At 44.8% G+C, this 21,332-nt stretch overlaps 2 protein-coding genes across 8 annotated transcripts in view; one reads left to right on the top strand and one right to left on the bottom strand.

The window, feature by feature from the left end:
* The first annotated feature begins 5,407 nt into the window (after positions 1-5,407).
* Positions 5,408-7,395, top strand: rplp1 (ribosomal protein lateral stalk subunit P1). Its single transcript, XM_061255299.1, has 4 exons — positions 5,408-5,624; positions 6,219-6,293; positions 6,650-6,764; positions 7,273-7,395. Exons 1-4 carry the CDS (start codon positions 5,553-5,555, stop codon positions 7,353-7,355), a joined length of 345 nt encoding a protein of 114 aa, XP_061111283.1. The 5' UTR covers positions 5,408-5,552; the 3' UTR covers positions 7,356-7,395.
* A 1,647-nt stretch (positions 7,396-9,042) lies between these two features.
* Positions 9,043-21,332, bottom strand: part of LOC133136965 (focal adhesion kinase 1) — a 115,597-nt gene continuing 103,307 nt past the window's right edge. For all 7 annotated transcript variants that reach the window (XM_061254865.1, XM_061254866.1, XM_061254869.1 and 4 more), the window contains 6 exons: positions 17,184-17,246; positions 14,951-14,990; positions 14,499-14,602; positions 11,126-11,281; positions 10,965-11,045; positions 9,043-10,225 (listed from right to left, as the gene is read on the bottom strand). In XM_061254865.1, coding sequence (XP_061110849.1) covers positions 10,013-10,225; positions 10,965-11,045; positions 11,126-11,281; positions 14,499-14,602; positions 14,951-14,990; positions 17,184-17,246 — 657 coding nt within the window. In that variant the 3' untranslated portion in view covers positions 9,043-10,012. The remainder of the gene's footprint in view (positions 10,226-10,964; positions 11,046-11,125; positions 11,282-14,498; positions 14,603-14,950; positions 14,991-17,183; positions 17,247-21,332) is intronic.

Below are 21,332 nucleotides of genomic sequence, written 5' to 3'. Positions count from 1 at the left end.
CTGCTGCCAAACAACCAACCAGAGGAGTCACTTTTCCTGGGTGAGAAAGAGACAACTGAGCTGAATGAAGCCCCCCCTCCTATGGTGACCATACTGAGAATGACATGTTTACTGTTTCACACAGCTGGGCACTGCTGCCACTGCCATGGTCAGGGTTGTATATCAGACTGTAGTTTGTGCTCTTTTATTCTGGTGTTGGAGGATCAGATCAGAAGCAGCAGTGATGCTCTGGCAGGTCAGGGTGTGTAACAGCAGCCTGTGTAATGTGTGCTGGGAGAGCTCTGGACTGAGTGACTCCACTGTTCTGGACTGCTTGCTGTTCACTGCTGCTGGGTTATGTGACGTCTCGTGATGAACTCATGTACAATAAATACATTTATGAATGGGACATTTCATGTCAGAGCACTGCTTCCAAACAAAAACAAAAATGTACTTTGCCCAGGGAGTGATTGTGAAGCAAAGACATTTGAAATTATTTTCAATAACATTTCTAATTAATGGTTTGTATACAATGTAATTAAATTTGAGTGGCATTCATTATAGATGATGAAAAATTGTATCATAACCGACAGAAGCTCATTCTTTTCGAGCAGTAGTGTCTCAGATCAGTGACTCCCCCTCACCACCTGCAGTAGGTCCCAGCTGCAGCAGTGCAGTCTCTGTGCAGTCTGACTGAGGGAGGTTTTTGTACGGCTCTGTATCACTGTGTGAGCGGGATGTACCCCTGCTGACAGTAATAATCTCCTGCATCTTCAGCCTGGACTCCAGTGATTTTCAGTGTAAACTGAGTTCCAGATCCACTCCCACTGAATCGACCAGGAATCCCAGACTGGCGAGTTGTAGAATCATAAATCAGAAGTTTAGGAGCCTGACCAGGTTTCTGTAGGTACCAGGCGAGGTAGCTGCTTACACTCTCACTGGCTGTACAGCTGATAGAGACAGTGTCTCCCTGCTGAACAGCCTGAGCAGCTGGACTCTGAGTCAAGACTTTATCTGCCATTGATTCTGAAAAACAAAACATGAATGCAAATACAAATAAATATTGTCAGACAATTTATAATATTCTGGTTCATTTGACCAGACAACAATGGCAACTGTTGTGAAAACAGTGTTGTGATAATTAAACAAAGGAATTATAACCAACTATAACTAAATCATAACATATAAGTTAAAAGTGATCCATCTGTCTCACCCTGTACAACGGATCCCAGTGTCACCAGCAGTAGAAAGACTGACATCATCATAATGCTGCCTGTGTCAGTGTCTGTGAAAGGACTGGACAGTCACTGATCAGTACTGGGGGTCTTAAAGTGTGTGGAGCAGTGAGGCAGGACAGGTATGCAAAGCCCCTTCCTCTATGCAAATCCTGTCACACACAGTTAGAGGAGCTCTGATGTGTGAGCAGCAGTAGGACACGTGTAACAATTCACTGCTATATTTACCAAGACAAACTATGCGACTGTTTCTGTTGGTCACGATGGTGTGTGCTACTCTTCCTCCCAAGCCATGAAGTAATAAAATTGTTTTCATTGGGGAGCAGGATAGGGAACAACCACGTAACACTCCATAAACATGGTTTAAGAGAGCAGGGTACTTAAACACATGGGCAATGAGAGAGTTAAGGGATACACTCCAGAGGAGAAAGAAACAATAAAGGGAATAGATAACTCCCTGGCATTCAACCAATAGAACAACCAATCAAAACGGTTAAAGAATTGAGCAAAGAAATAAAAAACGGTGGGGAAACTCAATCTCACGTCCTACTGATTACAGTGACCGTAAGACCAGGCGAGTAGGAAGTGGGTACGTTAATATTGACACAAGTACAATATGCTCCACGGCTCCACCACCAGTGTGGGAGAGAAAGCGAGACAAATACATGAACAGCCACAAGGATCTCCCGTATAGAACTCTGGGCTATCAGAGATTCACACCGCTCCAACTGGGAGGAGCGACACTCCTGAACTCGCGTTTTTAACGTCGTGTAAAACATAAGACAGACCTGCACTTAAGAAGGAGGCGAAACGCATAATCATCTCCACCAAGACACCCATGCAGAAGTAACCTAACTACACAATCCACCATGAAGACTTCCTACTTTGATTCCCGGGTACCGAAGGTGCGCAAGGTTACCTCTCATAAGGATGTTACCTCCTACAATGGTGTATAGTCTTAGTGCAATATGTAGAATAACCAACACAAAACTGTGACGATAATGAAAACACTGAAGTGCCTAAAGAATCACCTCGCTATAAAGCAACAAACGTAAAGCAGCTGTCAGCCTTGGAAAGAGCACACCACGGCAAAACGACAAACTGCAGCGCCAAGTTCAGCTCCCATATCCAATGTCATCACTGGTAAAGTATTCTATTCAGTCCACACCTCACATTAGTGGACAAACAAAAATAAGGTAACAGTGCAGAAGAAGTAACAATAGTCGACTGCAGGAGTGAGACATGAATGTGACAGGAGCTCCCTCTAGTGGCTCTAAGAGGTAATTCCAAACTAAGCAGGGCCACCCATGACATCTACACAATATGACCATTATTTTTATAATACAGTCAACCACTCAAATAGAACATTCACTAAAGAAAGTGTTATGGCCCAACCTCTACCCAAGGGAGTCTACACACTACACACAGAACTCCAACTGAAAAATGGTATCGTCTCTCTCCAGGGCAGCCAGCGTCGATGCTAACCTCTCAGGAGACTTCACAGTAGCCGAACTAAGTGCAGCAATCAACAAACTGAAGCCGGACAAGTCATCAGGTTGAGACAATATCCACCCAGAGTTTGTCATACACCAAAGTGAAAGAACATCTTACTGGCTATGCTCGTTCTTTTCATCATGCTTCCGGAGGTCCAAGCTCCCAAAGACCTGGTGCCGTGCTTCCGTCATAGCCTTGCCAAAGCCGAACAAACCCGCCGAAGACCCGAAGTCCTACAGGCCCATCTCTCTTCTCTGTGTCCCATATAAGATCCTGGAGAGGCTGATTCACAGCCGCATCGAGCCAGTGGTGGACCCACAACTCCCACCGGAACAAGCCGGCTTCCGCCGAGGCAGGTCATCAGTGGATCAGGTAACGCTACTCACTCAGGACATTGAGGACAGCTTTCAGGATAACGAAAAAGCTGGAGTAGTATTCCTGGACCTGACAGCCGCCTATGACACCACGTGGCACCGTGGACTACATCTGAAACTGTTGAGGACAATCCCGGACCGGCACATGGTGAGGTTCATCATGGAGATGCTATCGAACCGTAGCTCATCCTACAGGCTCCGTCCTCTCACCAATGTTGTTCAACATATACATTCACGACCTGCTGGATACAACATCTACCAAGTATGGCTATGCGGATGACTTGGCCATCATGCTTCGACGCCCAACATGGAAGGCGATGGAAGATGGCCTCAACCGAGACATGGGCATCCTGGCAGACTACCTCCAGAAGTGGCACCTTCAGCTCAGCATGGGCAAGACAGTGTCTGCAGCTTACCACCTTAACAATCGGGAAGCAAGAAGGGAACTGGACGTGCATGTTGGCAACAACCGCCTGGAGTTCCAGCAAGCCCCCAAGTACCTTGGCGTATGCTTGGACCGGACACTGTCCTACAAACAACACCTGGATGAAGTGAAGGCCAAGACAACAGCAAGGGTCTCGCTCATCCGCCGCCTGGCGGGTTCGACTTGGGGAGCTTCCCCCCAGACCCTACGCATATCCACGCAAGCCCTGGTCTTACCCGTAGCAGAATACTGCGCCCCAGCCTGGAGCAGAAGTCCACATGTGAACAAGGTAGATACTGTCATCAACAGCGCCCTCCGTATAGTTACTGGTTGTCTGAAACCCACCCCTGTGTCCTACCTGCCAGTCCTAGCTGGAATCGCCCCAGCCAGTCTCTGACGGGATGCGGCTACCCTTGCCCTGGCAAGAAAAGCCCAGAAGCACGACTGGCAGATCCTACACAAAGCCACAACAACACCGGCACCACCATGCAGGCTTAAGTCTCGCCATCCCTACAACAAGGCAGCACAAGAGATGCTACAGTCTATCCCTGAGGACTTGTCCAGAGACGCCTGGCTGGCAGCATCCTGGAAACAGACGTGGGAGATGGCTGGGCCCTCCCGCATTCAACGATACATCCGGGACCCAGGAGGCGGTGTAAAAGGAGAAGACATGCCACGCCATCTATGGACCTCACTGAACCGTCTGCGCTCTGGCGTCGGACGCTTCAAGTCATCTCTGAAGAAGTGGGGCCTATCGGACAGTGCGGCATGCGAGTGTGGCGAGCCTGAACAGACTGCCGAGCACATAATCACCGGCTGCCCCCTATACAGCCCACCCTCAGAAGCTGGCCTTTTCGACTTAGGACCGGAGACGAGGGCGTGGCTGCATGACACTGAGTTGGCCATCTGACGATATACGAAAGAAGAAGAAGAAAGTGCAATTAAGTTTGTTTCGGCATAAATTGACGCTCCCAAAATGGGGTGTTAGAAGTGTGCCACCATCTTCAACTTTGGATATGTTGAAGTTTGATTTTCATGAAAGAAATTTCTAGGTATAGGTATAAGACCTCAGTGGCTGAGGTGCTCTGCATGCAAGGAACAAGTAATGTTCATGACTGCTCATTGTTCTACTATGTTCTATAATGTTTGTGATAAAATAATTCGTTGTTATATTGTTTTTGGAGTTTAAATTATTAAAATAAAACAAAAAATAAATATTGTGATTACATTCAGACTACTTAATAGGTGATTAAATGCATTCCCTTTCCTTATGAATTATTATTATTTTTTTAAAGATACCCCTTATGGGAATTATATATAAATGACAATTACCTAAAAAAAAAAAAAAAAGGTCAAAGGTTAAACTTGAAAAAAAGTGATGTGAAGGTCAGATAGAACAACAAAAAACACTAATTTTACAATGTGTACCATTTAAGGATTACTTTACTTTTGGGGGAAATTAATGCTTCAATTTCTCTTTTTTATTGACACCAATGCAGAAGAAATAAACACCTAAGACTACTGTACATTTATTTTTGAATGTTTATGGACACAATTATCTCACAAACTGAGCAGCACAGCCACTGTGCTGGAGGCCTGTGCATCTTGTGCAGTTCACACAGGCAGGAAGCAGCAGCCTGCAGACGACCAAATAACCAGAAGCACTTTAGAGTAGACAACACTCACAGAAAATGAATGGCAGGCTCATCAATAATTCTATTTCCGGGCCATGGCAGCCATCTTGCGGTGGTGCCACTTGCGGAAGAACCGAAATGAATGAACTTGAATAGAACCACGTGACCAAATACACTTTCCAATTAATATACAGTTCAATGATTTGAGCCCACCCCTCAAAAATGACGTAGATTTTAGTATAAAATACAATGCCCCGCCCCACGACTTCCTCTTTCCGCGAAGACTAGATCCTTAGCTGTGCTAAAGGAACAGGTGCTCGGTCCTTCTCTGAAGCTAAGGCCTTTCAATCCGGCGACTAGCACCATTACAATTAGGCATCCATTGCCAAAAATATAAAATCTATCAAGTACAATGGCCTCCGTCTCCGAACTCGCTTGTATTTACTCTGCTCTCATCCTCCACGACGATGAAGTCACCGTCACAGTAAGTCCTGTACCGCTGCTGTCGCGCTCATAACTAGCGTAGGCAATATGGCGCCGAAAAATGCTGCTATTCACCTTTCTAGTTGTGCCAGTGGTTAAGAAGTGAGTCTATGCAACGGATCTCTGCTTGCCTCGGGTTCGGGCCGGCGTGTGCTAGCTCACTTACTATGTTTTAAAGAATCCGGAGAACCCAGTAAAACTATTGTCCCGTTTAACGAAACTTCAGCTAGCAAGCAGGATGCCGTATTGCTTACCATAGACACGCTAATGCTACTATTCCTGGGTATGAATAAATATATCGTTAGCCAATTTATTTGCAAGTAATTTGGCTAACCCATAGCATTCACCTGAATTATTACTGTAAAATGTCATTGACTAGCTACCTGTTAGTCGTAAGAACCGCTTGTTGGTTAACATGTAGCTAGCTAAGTTAAGTTAAGTTAGGACACGTGCATGGCCCTATTCGGCAAAACAAGCATAATTTTACTGCGTAGAAAATTGCTGAATGGATGTAATCTGCGATTGCTTTCTAATATTGTGCTGCGGGGTTAATATGAGAATAAATCACGACATTGGTTGAATACATTTCTTTCAGGAGGACAAACTGAATGCCCTCATTAAGGCCGCTGGGGTGACTGTTGAACCTTTTTGGCCCAGTCTTTTCGCAAAGGTGAGTTAAAACCTGAACTGTGTGATTAATGACAGTATCTGTCGTGACAACACTAGAGGTATATGACAGGGGTGATAACCAATATCTCTTCATAAACCTATTGGCTACAGTGGCTCAGTTAACCAGTAAGAACAGAATCGGCCAACTAGTACGTTACACTTTCCATAATTTGATGGAAATACTGGAATTGTAGGCTACTCTTTGACATTTCTGCGAAGTAATTTTTGATAACTGAAGGTTAGGATGCAAGCCTCGGGGCTAATTTGCAGACTCATTTGAAGCTGTTTTTTTGTCATGTCCTGAAGTGTGTATCTGTTAAAGAAGGGATACAATTTGTTGTCTTGTCTGTCGCCCAGGCCTTGGCCAGTGTGGACATCGGCTGTCTGATCAGCAGCGTGGGTGCTGGTGGTGGAGGAGCACCTGCTGGCCCTGCCGCGGGTGGGGCTGCTGCCACCACTGCTGCTGCCCCAGGTAAGGCCTTGAGGTTTAGGCTTGCCCCCTCATTCTAACAGGGGCCCAATGCCCATGGTTCCTACAGGGCCCTATGATGATTTTGAAAGTAGGAGAAGTCCCTTTTGAAGTGCTTTTGGGAGTACTTGACTTGTTTTCTTGATTTGCAGTTTTCAATACAGTTTTCATGATGTGTCCTATATTAAAATCAGACCAGTATCAAATTTGGTATACGCTTTGACTACTTGGCAGTCCTACAAAGTGTATTGTGATACAGTAGCAGCTTCGATTGAAGTAAAGTTTATGTCCATAAATTTCCCATTTGAAGTGAAACTGAAAAACTCTAGGTCATTGGAATTAGAATGAATACCACTATGAAACCTGGCTCTTAATTTAGTCTCAGCGTATGTGTTGTGGGACATGATCCGGCTTAGGTGGGGGTGGATGGATGAAAACACGCGTTTGTATTGTGGCATCTTTTAAATTGCGGTGTGGCCTGAAAGTGCATTGACACCTATGCCCCTTTCAGCTGCGGAGGAGGAGAAGAAAGAGGAGAAGAAGGAAGAGTCTGAGGAGTCCGATGACGACATGGGATTCGGTCTCTTTGACTAAAGTTTTTTACCCTTCAAAAAAATAAAGAAAAATAAGAAAAGCATCTTGTCTTTAAAGTCTGTTGGCATGAGGGATGTGCATGACAGGCCAAAATGATTTTTGAATAGTTTATGGCTATTTAGAGCTATAAACCCCCCCCCCCCCCCAAAGCAACTCATTGAATATTGGAAGATTCTAACTAAGCTTGCAGCCTCATGTGGTACTATAAAATGGGATGTACTTGCTAGGTGCAACCTGGTAAGCCTCAGAACGTAGTGTGAATTGGAGCAGTGGTACTGTAAATAAGTACGGAAATTAGTTGAGGATGGTCACCAATGTTAAAACCGGTTATAAAAACCATGTGGCAGGAAATGTAATCTAGAAATTCTGTTTGAAAATGCAGAAAATAATTACAGGGACAGTGAAAATGTTTGGTCTTGACTCCACATCTGGAACACTGGGCTATGCAGGAAATCCATGACTAAATTTTAAAATCCCATTGATATGATGGTATACATGTCAATTTAAAACCATAGAATTGCCTTTTGGATAACTAGGTGCTGTTGTTTAAGGATGACATAATTGATCATTTCTCAAGAGTGCAAGAACGGTTGAAATGCAACCTTATTTAGAAGAAAATGGTTATTGGCATACTTCATTAGACTGATTGTATGGAGTACAATTTTCAGATTTCCCACCATATGAATGTTGCCTGAGAAGTTCTATCAGAATTCATTTTAGGCACTTTGATTGGAGACTGAGGGCTTTTGTTTCATTTGATTAAATTGTTTGGGCCAGTGTTCTTTGCCCTTTATTCAATAATGTACTGTAGTCCAATCACTAGATTACCAGGCCTCAAGTGATAAGAAATCAGCTGGTTCCACATCGAGGAAGAAGAACACATTATGAGAGATTGCATTAGGGTCTGTCAGCACTCAAGACCAAGATCCGCACAGGAGCTCCTCTAGCTGATGATGGCAGGAACATCATGAGATAACAAACCAAAGCTCCCACCTCAGTTTGTGTTCCTGGCCGACATGTCCCTGGTGTCAGTGAGAGACAGAGGTGTTTGTAAAATAGTTTTCATAATTTTAAGTTGCAGCGTTGCAATGTGTGTGGACTGAAGGTGGACTGAAGAAGGACAGAAGGGCAGCAAATACATTTGAAACACAAAACTCCCTCATGCGGTGTGTAGACCGGCATGAATTTGTGCTCAATGGAGCTTATTTATCATTTCCATAAAATACATGTAAATTTGTCTTTCCAATTTGTTCAGTTCAAAGCAATAAACATCAATAGTTTTATTTTTTCCAAGATAAACATTAATTATTGCTCCCATTTCTTGATTATACTCTATTTTCAAATAATCACATTTTATCAAAAAAGAATAGCACTTTTATTGATAAATATGGTGTAGCAGAGGTAAATGGCACATATTAGCCATATATGCTCTCTATATTTCTTGTAATAGAGACAGTCAACATCTGTTAAGCATTTTTACATAAATAGTTATGGCTGTATTGTTTTAAAAACCCAATGTTATGGGTCCACCAGACATCAGGTGAATAACAAAAACACAAACACCACACAAGTGTTGAGGATCCAATTTTTTCTTCAATCTTCACACTTTTAAAGAGAAGGAATAACAACTGATTTGTTTTGGCGGCATGGCCCTTTTCAGACAAAATAAACCGGCTGGAGACCAGGATAATGATAAATCTTTTAATAGTTAAAGGAACTGTACAGGTCTTTATTCCTGAGAATGTATACCCAAAAGCAGAGGGGTTTCATGAACAGATTGTACACTTGGGAAATACGGCCAAATAAATTTGGGTAAAACCTCCTTTTTTTTTAACTTGGGCAAGAAATTAGAAACTGGGAGAGCATGAAAGAAATGAAAAGTAAATAAAATATCCACTGTAGCTTGTGCGGGAAAAGGAAATCGGGCAAATTGAATTTTCCCTATCTGAGAAAGAGGGCTTCATATTTCGTATAGCTTTACTACAATAAAGTGTCACATAATGTCTGCATCAAAGAAGACAAAGAGCTCTTGCTTTTCGACTTGGGTTTATTCATAAGTCTGTGGAGGAAGGAAAAAATGAAAAGAAAAACCTCCAAAATATATATTTATGATCCTCCATTGACTGTTGGGAATAGCATACTGACAACGCAAAGAAGAAATGGTTCTTGTTAACTGAAGAATTCTCAACCTCTGGGTTTCCCAGAACTCTCTCGTTTACGATAGCTTGGATTTCCTTACAGGGTCCAGATGCTTCATTTTATCTGTTATTTTCCAACCTTTTTGATCTGCTGTATATCCACCTGTGGAGGAAACCGCTTACGACTGAAGTCCTGGATACAAAATACAGTACAATCAGCACAAACCACAGGCGCAGCCAAATAAAATAAGTGTTTGTAACTGATTCTCAAAGGTCCAAGGACTTGAAAGCAATATGATGAGCCTATAAAAACGTCTTGGAAGTGGAGGGAGGGTGAGGGGGAAGAAGTCTCTTCCCCCACACATGAAGTCCTGGTGTGGGGGTAAAGGGATGGGGGGGGTGCGACAGTCTTGATGTTTGCTGGGTGCCGCCTCGCCGTTGGTCAGCTCAGTTCAGCAGCACAGGGTGGCACCCACCCCTCCACCTCCACACCGCCCCTCTCGGGCCTTCCGCCCGCGGCTAATGCGGCCGGGGCTGGCCGATCATCTTGAGCCGGGCCTGGTCGATGACGTCCAGCAGGTTTTTGGCGTCCACGGCCAGCGCGTGTGCGGCGGTGAGCATCTGCTTCTTGTACTCCTGCTGCAGGCTGGTCATCACGTACTGCTGAGCCAGCTTCATCTTGCTGATGAGCTCCGCCAGGTCCGAGTTCAGCAGCTTCTGGGCCATCTCGATCTGCAGGGGGAGCAGGCCCCATGTCACTTCACATTTAATCAGAGACATCCCCATCCGCAACCCACTGAAACGCCCATACCGGCATGTGAACTGTATCACATCGTTTCTGCAGTACTCTGTACCATGGCTGTTCTGTATAAGTGCAGCCATCATCAAATCTGGACCTCGAATCCAAACCTGGCCCTGGTTTTCTTTTCACCAAGGTACGTAGTGCTACAGATTGGCCAGACTGTCTTCACACCTGACTCCCAGGTAGAGGGAGGGTGGAAAACCAGCAGTCTTCGGACCTCGAGGACCGTGATTCGATGATCCCTGTATCAGTGTCTAGAATGGTCATGTAGCATGTCCTGTAGAGCTTAGTGTGTGAATTAAGACTAAACATATACAAAAATTTGAAAAGAATGACAACATGGATGTTTGTCATCCTGAATAAGGAACGATTTCTAAATATAATTTAATTAAAGAGAGTTTACGTAAATATCAGTTTAATTAGCAGAACATCTAATCCAGAGGTGTCAAATTGAATTCCCAGGGGGCCACAGTGTCTGCAGGTTTTTGTGGTTGCCTTATAATCAGCTGCCTTGAGAACAAGGTGTGTGGATTATTTAGCCAATTAAAGACTTAAATGAACCACAGGTGCCGGGAACAACCCGAAAACCACTGTGGCCCTCCAGGACTGGAGTTTGACACCTGTGATCTAATCAGTGGCTCCTTTGATAAGAGGGCTCATGTTGGCTACCTCTCTGTGTGTGCTGGCTGGCAGTACGGGTATGGTTTCATCCACGGTGGCCAGCAGGGTCCGCAGTGCCAGTCCCACCTCCTGAAAAATGGACAGGAGAGAGCGTTTCACAGTTGGGTCCGTCTGCGCGGTGCTCACGGTGCGTCGGGAGCGTGCCATACCTTCACCATCGGCACGTACTCCTCCGGTGGAGCAGGCTGGATCTTGCTGGACATCTCGATGACGGCTTTCACCAGCCCCGTCACGTTCTCGTAGACCTTGTCGTTGGAGCGGTCCAGGTTGGCTGTGGGGGGTGGGCTGATCTCCTGAGGCTGAATCTAACAGAAGGACATCGCAATATGATATCAGTAATTATACTGATTTCTTTAAGAATACATTTAAGTATTCGTATTATGAACTAAAATTCACAATATATATATATATATATATATAAGACAAATGTTAATAATACACAATACTAAGACATTTAAAGCAACACGTGAATAAAATTGTGGTTCCATGAGAATACTAAATAATTTCTAGCTATTCATCTGGCATTAGATGATCAGCTTATGATGTGGTTGTCGTTTTCTCACAGTGAAGCTCCATCTGTTTACAGAGATAAATTATCCTGTTTGCACCTGCAGGTTTACGAAGAGTGTCTCACAGGGAATTTAAGATTTTTAGCCTGATATTACATAAGGGGTCACCAACCCTGTTCCTGGAGATCTACCACCCTGGAGGTTTTCACTCCAACCCTAACAAAGCACATCTCATTCACTTGCCTACCACTGTGACTTGCCTACCACTGTCAGGACAGCAGAATCCCTCCCCCTATTTTTACGCAGACTAAAAACACACCTTTTCAAACTGTACCTTAGTCCTCCCTCCTGATTTCCCCCGCCCCCCTTTCTGATATCCCTATCCCTCTTGTCTTAACCCCCCAAAAAATAAATAAAAATTGCACTTATGATGACTATATGTTTAGAACAACACTTCATGTGTATTGTACTAGTTATGGGTGCGATGCTTTAACTTGTAGAAGAACCTATGCACTTGTAAGTCGCTTTGGATTAAAAGCGTCTGCTAAATGACAAAAATGTAAATGTAAAATTCAACAGCTAGAGATCTACCACCCTGGAGGTTTTCACTCCAACCCTAACAAAGCACACCTCATTCAACAGCTAGAGATCTACCACCCTGTAGGTTTTCACCCAACCTTAATTTGGCCCACTGGATTCTACCAATTAGATCAGTTCTCTAACTGTTGAATGAGGTGCGCTGTGTTAGGTTTAGGGCGAAAACCTACAGGACGGTACATCTCCAGGAACAGGGTTGGTGACCCCTGTATTACATCTATCAAACCAAGATAAGTGTATTCCACTTTCAAACCAGTAGATGGCAGCCTTCTATTTTTTACAGAAACTACAGATTCTTTTACTTTGAATAGTATCTGTTCCATTATCATTATCTGTCACACGATGAAACGTACAATGAATGAATTCCAAATGAAAGGAAAATGGTATCGGGTGAGTACTGAGGTGAACCTATAGTGGTGAAGAAACAGATTGCCTTTGATTTTTCCTGACCTGTGTCTCTCAGGCATATGCACTCAGTTTCAATGGTTCATGAAACGGCTTTAATGGGTATTACTGCGAACAGTGCAATAACACCCAGAGTGCACTAACGATTGTGTTCGGGCCGGTCTCATTCACGACGCTAGGTTCCTAGTTCAGAAGAAATGGAGTGACGGAGTTCCTCAGAGATGTGTGGAAGAAGGGAACGAGAGGACAGAAGGACATGGAACTCTTTGCTTTAGGCTGAGTAGAGCTCAGGTCTCTCAGGAGGCCCGCAAAGGAGACAAACCCCTGGTTAGGAAATCAGCAGCTAGCAGGACAGGCGATTTCATGGAAGCTACGCTAGTTAGTGATGGAAACTACGACTATCCTCGCATCACATCTCCCACCCCAAAATGGTGTGGCCAGTGGGCAGGCCCAGATTCATCTTAATGGGTATCTGCACATGCTGCACAGCAAGGTTCTGGGGTACTCCAACCTAAGCAGGTCTGAGTGCAAAATTTGGAGGCATCGTTTCACTTGTGGTAATTCACCTAATTTCATTCTTTTTTTGGAGGATGAAACCCTTCCCAGAGCTCCTAAAGCACACATTCAATGCCCAACAGGGTTAACCCAGTGCTGGTCTGAAGGCCTCCAGGCTGTGCTCTAACTGAGCTCTGGTGTGGAAGAGCTCCAATCCGCCCCCCCCCCCCCGCCCCCCCACACCCGGCCCCCAGGTGAGGATGTGTGCGAGAGGGCCCCTAGGGGCCCCACAGTGACTGACACAAACACACAGTGTTCTTTGTTCTTACCCTCCAGGGCTAAGTTCAACAACAGAGGCAGAGAGAAGAGGGATGAGCACAGAGGGGGTGGAGAAATAGAAGAGGGAGAAGTTATCAATGCAACAAGCATAAAATCATACATGCATCAACAAAGCTGCTACAGTTCCATGCAAACGCCTGCTTCCTGCCGTTAGCAAGCTCAGAGCCCTGCGTTTTCTTGGCCCTGTAACCTGCAATGTTTCTTTATTTCCTTCGTTGAGCAATCTACAAGAAGGCAAGTTTTATTTTTAGGGTCTGAGTCCTTTAACTGTTAGAAATTTCTCCCAACGGATATCTTAAAAAATAAAATAAAATAAAAAAATAAGCTAAAATACACTGGGGCATATAATTTCGTAACTATCCTGATTTATATGAAACACAATTATTGCCAAAATAAAAAGGGTTTTACTGCTGGCGTTTTCCAAGGCTCTGGATGGCCATTTTGACTGTTCTGGCATGGAGGGTCACGGAGAACAGGGGGTCACCGATGGGTGTTTACATTTCCCTGGCCTCTGTCCTCCCGCAGCCAAACACAAGCTTTCCCAGGGAAAAAGTGGAACTTTCCTTTCTGAAAGAAAACTTCCGCCCCCCTGTTGTGGGATGGTAATAAAGCAGCCGAACGGACAGAATGTTCGGCTCGAGTGTGTGTGGCTGGGAATTATGGGAAGGCCAAAAGCGCTCCGATATTTCTGCTGACTCGCAGTGGCTCTGGCAGGGCCTCTCTGGTAAACCAGGGGAAATACTGACGTGTCAGCTCACAGTCTGGGTCTACGGACCGTTTCAGAGGCCTACATTCATCGACGACATTCAAATAAAGATATGTGCGCAAAGGTTAAAGCCACACTTAAAAACAAAAACTGAAATTGTGCGCATTAGTTTCCCAAGCAACATGCTATAAAGAAATCCATGAAATTGTACAGCAATATGATATGGCAGGCAGGGGGCAGAAAACAGTTATACAGTTAGTGTATGTAAGCCCAACACATGAAGGTAACATCAGTTTATGCGGATAACATGCAAAATTCAACAGAAGAAAAACAACATAGAAGACTGAGCCTAAGTGGCTGACTGCAGAAGCACTTCAGGTCTGGGTTGTTTAATGAATGCATACTGTATAATGTACTCTTTCGTCATTGCCTGGACAGTGTGTGAAAGCCTGTTGTCCTGGTGACTGTTACCTTGACTCCTTCATTATAGCTGTCCACTGGGTTTAGGCTGGCCAGGCTGCCCAGGTGACTGGGGGCTCCAGGTCGAGGGGGCTTCTTAGGTGGAGCTGCATGTTCTGTGTGAGGACGGGCGTTAACGGGGTACTGACAGTTAATATAGGCGCATGAGAATAAAATGAAATATTCTATTCATTTTACTACGTGAAATCGACACTAACCCCCTAAGCTTGTATTCAAGATTTATGAAACGAAGTGGTTTAGGTCTCTATTTCACAACTGGAATGTAATTGTAAATGTGAATGTGAATATGAATTTAATTGTTAATATGGATATGATGTAAATGTGAACGTGACTGCAAATGTGAATACCTGCAGATACAGTATGTTTTCATTTCATTTGGGAATGCCGAACAATGAGAGGTGTGGGAGGCGGCTATTATGCGTAAGCCCGGTTTTGGCCCTTACCTGGTTTGCCTACGGGTTGGTATATATGCTGGTTCCCCGTCTGCCAGAAACACACACAAACAGGCGATTAAAAATATGCATTCCATAATTCCTGAATTCCACAACCGTACTGTAACTGGTATCGGGGTGAATTGCTCCCATGCCTATCATGTTGTGCTGTGCTTTTTTCACGTTTCAAAGGCAGGCACTCCTTTGCCCAGGCCAAAGAGGAGGGTACACATATGCATATGGAAGCCATGCCTCATGGGGTGCTGCTGTAACATACAGCCAATGCATTCGACAGCGAAAATATCTCCCCCAGTTAGCAAAGTGATTATACTAAGTCAATATGCACACCTCTATGAAAGGAACTATTGCAAGTAGTTGTTACAACTTCCAAGTCTCCAATCTCCAATGAGTGAGTTTTTAAAATAAAGTTTGACAGAATGCTGAGGCCCTAAACCATGAATAGAGATATGTGTCAAGGTTTGAAAATAAGTACTTTGAAAATAAAGAAAAAATAAGAAATATAAAAACAGACATAATGGCACTACAGAAGTAATAACAAAAACCACAATACTACTAACAAGAGAACTAGCACAGACTGTATTAAAACTGGTTATGAATCAATCGTTCAAAGGAGCTTCTAGTAGAGATGCTAGAGTCCCAACTGAGTCCCATCTCTGTGCAGGAGATGAATAGGCTGAGCACTTGTACTTGTGTTTGATCTGCACTTCGTTGTACGTCGCTCTGGATAAGAGCGTCTGCTAAATGGCATGTAATGTAATGTAATATGACATCTCTGCATGTGTCTAGATTAAGAATCCAGATCCTAAGGTGAAATGATCTCTCTCAGATATCACACAGACAGTACATTAGCTGCATGGATTTTACAATGTATTTCCAGCTACCTACATTTCAACTAATTTCTGCTAGTGTTTTTAAAATTCCTTAGACCAAGATTTCAACTCAGGTTTCTGACCATCAGTTATTATACACAATGACACCAACCATCCTCGCATCTTACCTGACATTAATGGTTTAAAAATGAGATGTCAATACTTTTGTTGAAACTCATCTTCATGATCATCTCTCAACCAGTGGCCCAAACTTTCCTTTTTGTAAATATGTTAGTAAGAATATCTGTCAAATGACTAAACTGGACTTTTTAACCTTGAAACATTATTTCTCTTTAATAGTATTGCCCTGCATACTGTTAAAAAAACCTTAACAGTATGCAGGGCAAAATGAAATAAATAAAACAACGCAGAGAACTAAACTAGCTATCAAACTGATTTATCCACCAAGTATGGCTCTTTAAGTAAAGTACTGTATTAGTGTATGAGATGAGAGAAATTGTATTGTAATGAAACAAATGGGGGAATCCGTTCAATTTACCAACCAAAAGGTTTAGCATCAACACCGCCTTGCCACACCTCTTCTTGACATTTATGACAGCGGGTGAACTGGCACTGAACTTCACCGCATATTTTCTTAGTTGACTTTTCGCTGTTTTCCGTGCATCCGTTTTCCTGCTCGGAGCCAAAGCGTGGTCTATCTGCTAAGTGCTTGTCCAAACACAGCGGGCTGGCTGACTAATCTCCAGTGCAAGCAGAGAGGTTACTCAGTGCAGCCCAGAGAGTGTTTCAGCCCCCTTAACGCTGGTGCACAGCGAGGCCCACAGGCTCTAGAACGAGCTGTGCCGTCTCGGACAAACAGGAGTGCCGATCGGAGGGAAGAGCAGCCAAAGCACACAGTGAAAAAGGTGGGCTTCAATCCCCTTGGATTGAGAGCAGAGGTCAGCTTGAAGTTTAATATCTCACATAAGGAACTGCTAAATCTTCTCAGCAGGAAAAAACCTGTTGACAGTCTTTATTTTGTAAAGGGAGTGCACATTCTTTCATCCCTGCTTTAATGGTTTCCCAGCAACCGAAGGCTTGGAGGTGAGTGTGTGTGAGTGTGTGTGTGTGCGCGCATGTGCGTGAGTGTGCACACACGTGTCTGTGTGCGCATGTGCGTTTGTGTGTGCATGTGCGAGAGTGTGTATGTGAGCGTGTGTGTGTGAGTGTGAGTGTGCGTGTGTGTGTGTGTGACTATGTGAGTGTGTGTGAGAGAGTGTGTGTGTGAGTGTGTGTGAGAGAGTGTGTGTGTGAGTGTGTGTGAGTGTGTGTGTGAGAGATTGAGAGCTGTGGGAATCCCCCTTTGCTCAGACCAGTCCCATCAGTAAAAATAAAGCGCAGCATGTGAAACTCACCGGCCCCTGCAGACCGCAGTCCTCTCGGTCGCTGCTGCCCCTGGAGTTCCGCGATTCCGGCTTCTGACCAGAAGGGAAGAGAGGATCAGGCCAAGGATAACGGGAGGCATCCCCTTCCCGAAAACACACTCCAGCCGAGCAGACTCCCGCGCCAGGCTTTGATCTCACACATCGCTTTCCTGTTCACCTAATCAGACCTCGTGCACACTCGTGAGACACAACATCGACACCCCCGCGAGCAAACACTGCCCCAAACACTGTGAACCAGGAATACAAACCTAAAGACTACCATTTCCTCATCAGAAACACTTTTCACACATTCTCAGTTACAGTTCACCTCAGTTCATCGGCAAAATACATCATTTCTGCACTAACACAGCTATGGAGGTGCAGGGCACTGACTGTTAAAACAGCCTTCTCACCACATTAGTCACAAAGCCCACCGCCCCCACCCCTCCCCGCTGTACCAGTTTTCCAAAGCAGGACTTGAAAACCTGCATCCTCCGAGCCGGCTGCTTGTAGGAGCGCGTTGCTTGGTTGGAGTGGGGAGACGGCAGGAATTCCATAAGCAGGATCGAGAGGAGGGCAACACTAAAATTCCTGCTTACTGCCGAAGGCAGGCTTATATGTGCTTGGCTCATTCATGTACGGAGAAGACGCAGCCAACTAACTCTGCCTGCCTGCCTCCCTCCCTCCCTCCCTCCCTCCCTCTCTCTCTCCCTCCCTCTCTCTCCCTCCCTCTCTCTCCCTCCCTCCCTCTCCCTCTCTCTCCCTCCCTCCCTCTCCCTCTCTCTCCCTCTCTCTCCCTCGCTCCCTCCCTCCCTCTCCATCGCTCCCTCCCTCCCTCTCCCTCTCTCTCCCTCTCCCTCCCTCCCTCTGTCCCTGCCTCGCTCCTAAGCTCTTGCTGTCTTCATCTTCCCTCTCTCCCTCCTTCTCTTTCTTCCCCCTCAAATTCAAACCTTCACTCTCTCTTTTTAGCCCGTCCCTCTTTACATTTCCATCCTGTCCTCACTGGAGTTCTGCTCCACCTCAAAATCAACTATCTCTCACAATAACTGCAAGTTTCCTTCCTACAGTCCCTTGCACAGCACTTGACTTGTAAACCACATAAGTGGTTAACTGTATCATAGGATATTATTTTCATAATTGCATACTACAACCGCAAATATATATCTCTCACTTCAAATCCCAGCCAGATAGTTTTTCATGATTAAAGTCATTAAGTAATTGTTGCCAGATAAAAGTTGACCTAAAATACCACAGGAAGCTCTCAATCATGTTCCATATGATGGAATACGGAAACAATGTGAAAATGTAATGTATAATTACGTATATTAAATATTCATATCCAGTGCAGGCTAAGTATTTCTTGTTTTGTTCTGAGCTCCAGCTTATTGGATGTGGAATAAAACAATGAATAATAAAGTTGAACTGCAGACTGCCAGCGTTAATTTGAGGATACTTATCTCTATCCATGTAGGAATTACAGCCCTTTTCTGTATACTTCTCCCTACTTCAAGGGACTATGTATAGCAATCAAAACGGGGACTAAGGGACTATGTATAAAAAGGGCAGTAATTCCTCCAGGGATCACCCGATAGAGATGAGGATACCCTCAAATGAATGCTGACAGTCTGCACTTTCATATTCAGTTTCACTGTAGATCAGATCCAATTTGTTGGAGCACAAAGACAAAACAACACAACTGTCACTCTCCAAAAAGGGCTGCACTGACCACAACAGGGAATAAACTTGAGCTCCATCTGTATGAAATTACCAACCAAATGGTTTTTATGACCATCCACTTACTCAAGGATCGCTGGGCATTACTATGGTATTCAGACTGCCCACCCATTATAAAGTTCTGGTCCTTAGCTGCAGAATACAGGCATATGGGCATATTTCACCTGTTAACATTATCATTAATATCCCAATTGTCATTTCTATAAATGTTAAGACTCCAGGCTTGGTAGAAAAACACAGCCTTAATGGTTCTCTGTGCCAAGCTGCTTAGACAGGATGTTGCGATACCGTTGTCATCGCATGCCAGACTAGCGATGTGATTCTCAAGAAATACATGAACCAATACCACTGAGATTTATGGCTAAACTTGGCAGCCAAACAAAGCTATCATTAAAACGCAGTCTCTCTGGCTGAGGAAGACGAGGCCAGGCTCCAAATCTTCCCCTTTTTCCGCTCTTGGGCCATGCTGCCCTCGCTGGAATACCTGACACACTGAGACGGATTTACTGCCACTTCCCAGGACTGGATGTTACAACATCACCAACAGCCCGGGCACTGATTTACTGTGTGCGCCTGCACTCGAAGGCTCTGCTTACCCCCAGTCTACAGCTAGCATTTAACTCCAAACGCAGGCCTTATCCACTGGGTTTCTCACGCTCGGTTTGTGTTCGGGGGTTCAGCTCATGAACACTCATCCACGCTTAAGACTTAAGCCTGATTTATACTTCCGCGTCGAGTCTACGTGGAGGCTACGCTCACCTCCCCAGAAATGTAACTACGTGTTGCGGCGACGCGGACCGTAAGAACTGTGATTGGTCCGCTTGGCAGCATTGCATCACGCTTTTACGGCTGCTCCGCCATTGATCAGTTTCAGTCGCCTGTGCTGTGTCCGAAACCCAAATCAGTTGACTTGATGCCTCGTTGCCTGATTAGTAACCTGTCCTTCAAAAAAGGCGACTTCGGAGGTGTGTTCACGGCACGCGATTGAGACACACTTTGAAGGCAGAAAGATGGCAGAGTGAAAGTAAAGTGATTACGTGATGCGTAATTACAAGCAATTTAGCTGGCTAGCTCACGGAGGCTTAAACATTACATTCATTTCAGTGCGTTAAGCAATTCAAATGTTGTTTATAAAGTATAACTAAAACAAAATGTCGAGCTTGTTGTGTACTTGCACTTGTGGACAAGCTCTTTTGCAGTTCTTTGCGAACTGTAAAAATGCTCTCAATGGCGTAGGGTACTTGCTGTAGCCTCTGTGTAGACTCAACGCAGAAGTACAAATCAGGCTACAGCTAGTGTTTTACTCCAAACACAGGCCTTATCCGCTGGGTTTCTCAGGCTCGGTTTGTGTTTGGGGGTTCAGCTCATGAACACTCATCGATGCTTAAGACTTATGACACAAAAACAAAGAAGGAGAGGGGGAGTCTTTCTGAGGGAGACCAGGGAGGAAATTCCTCAGTACTTCTGATGACAAGTCTCAGTCTAGTCTCAGACACTGGGCAGCTCCTCTGCTTCCTCTCAGGTCTTGGACCGTGTATTTATTCTTTTTGGTAACAGGTTTTTGGTAACTCTTTTTGCTGGTGATTTAGAGCATCGTTTCTCAATCTATGGGCCGCGGACCGGTGCCGGTCCGTGGAGAGGTCGCTGCCGGTCCCCTGAATCCTGCCCTCCCTCCACTCAAAATTCCATTTCCTTTACTGTCTATGATCGCGACTCCGCTCGGCACGCCCCCGTCCCTACGTCGCCCGTCCAACAGTCTCTAACGTGAAGCTCTCCCGCCCGCGAGAGGTTACGTGCTCTGTTCCATCTCTGTCACTGTCACTCTGAACGTTCAATCGCAGGCATGCACACACTACGTCTACGAGCTCAATATGGCATGCTCAAAGCAAGCTAGCATCAAGGGTTTCTTTAAAAGGCAACCTGATACACCTACTAATGCTACACCTGATGTTCCCAATGAACCACCGGCAAAAAAACATCGCCCATTTACTCGAAATTATGACCAAAATTACATCAAATTCGGCTTTGTGTCTCCCCCCCCAACCCATCTGTGTTATTTGCCAGGCAATGCTAAGCAATGAGGCAATGAAGCCATTGAAATTGCGCCGGCATTTAGAAACTCAACATCCCCACTTAAAAGACAAACCAGAAGATTTTTTTAAAAGAAAGAGATGAATTGGCCAACCAAGCAACTGTGCTTAAAACAAATTTCACTTCAAATGAAAAGTTACTTACTTTCACACCACATCACAAAATGTCAGACACCGTTTACGATGGGGGAGAAGCTAGTTATGCCATCCTTAGTCAGTGCTTCTGCTGAGGTCTTAGGTCCAGCTGCTGCAGCCAAAGTCAAAGAGATCCCCCTCTCAAATGACACTGTCTCGCGGAGAATTGGTGACATGGCAG

This window comes from Conger conger, chromosome 9, assembly GCF_963514075.1.
Source record: "Conger conger chromosome 9, fConCon1.1, whole genome shotgun sequence".
NCBI lineage: Eukaryota > Metazoa > Chordata > Actinopteri > Anguilliformes > Congridae > Conger > Conger conger.
This window is presented reverse-complemented; position numbering and strand designations above follow the sequence as displayed.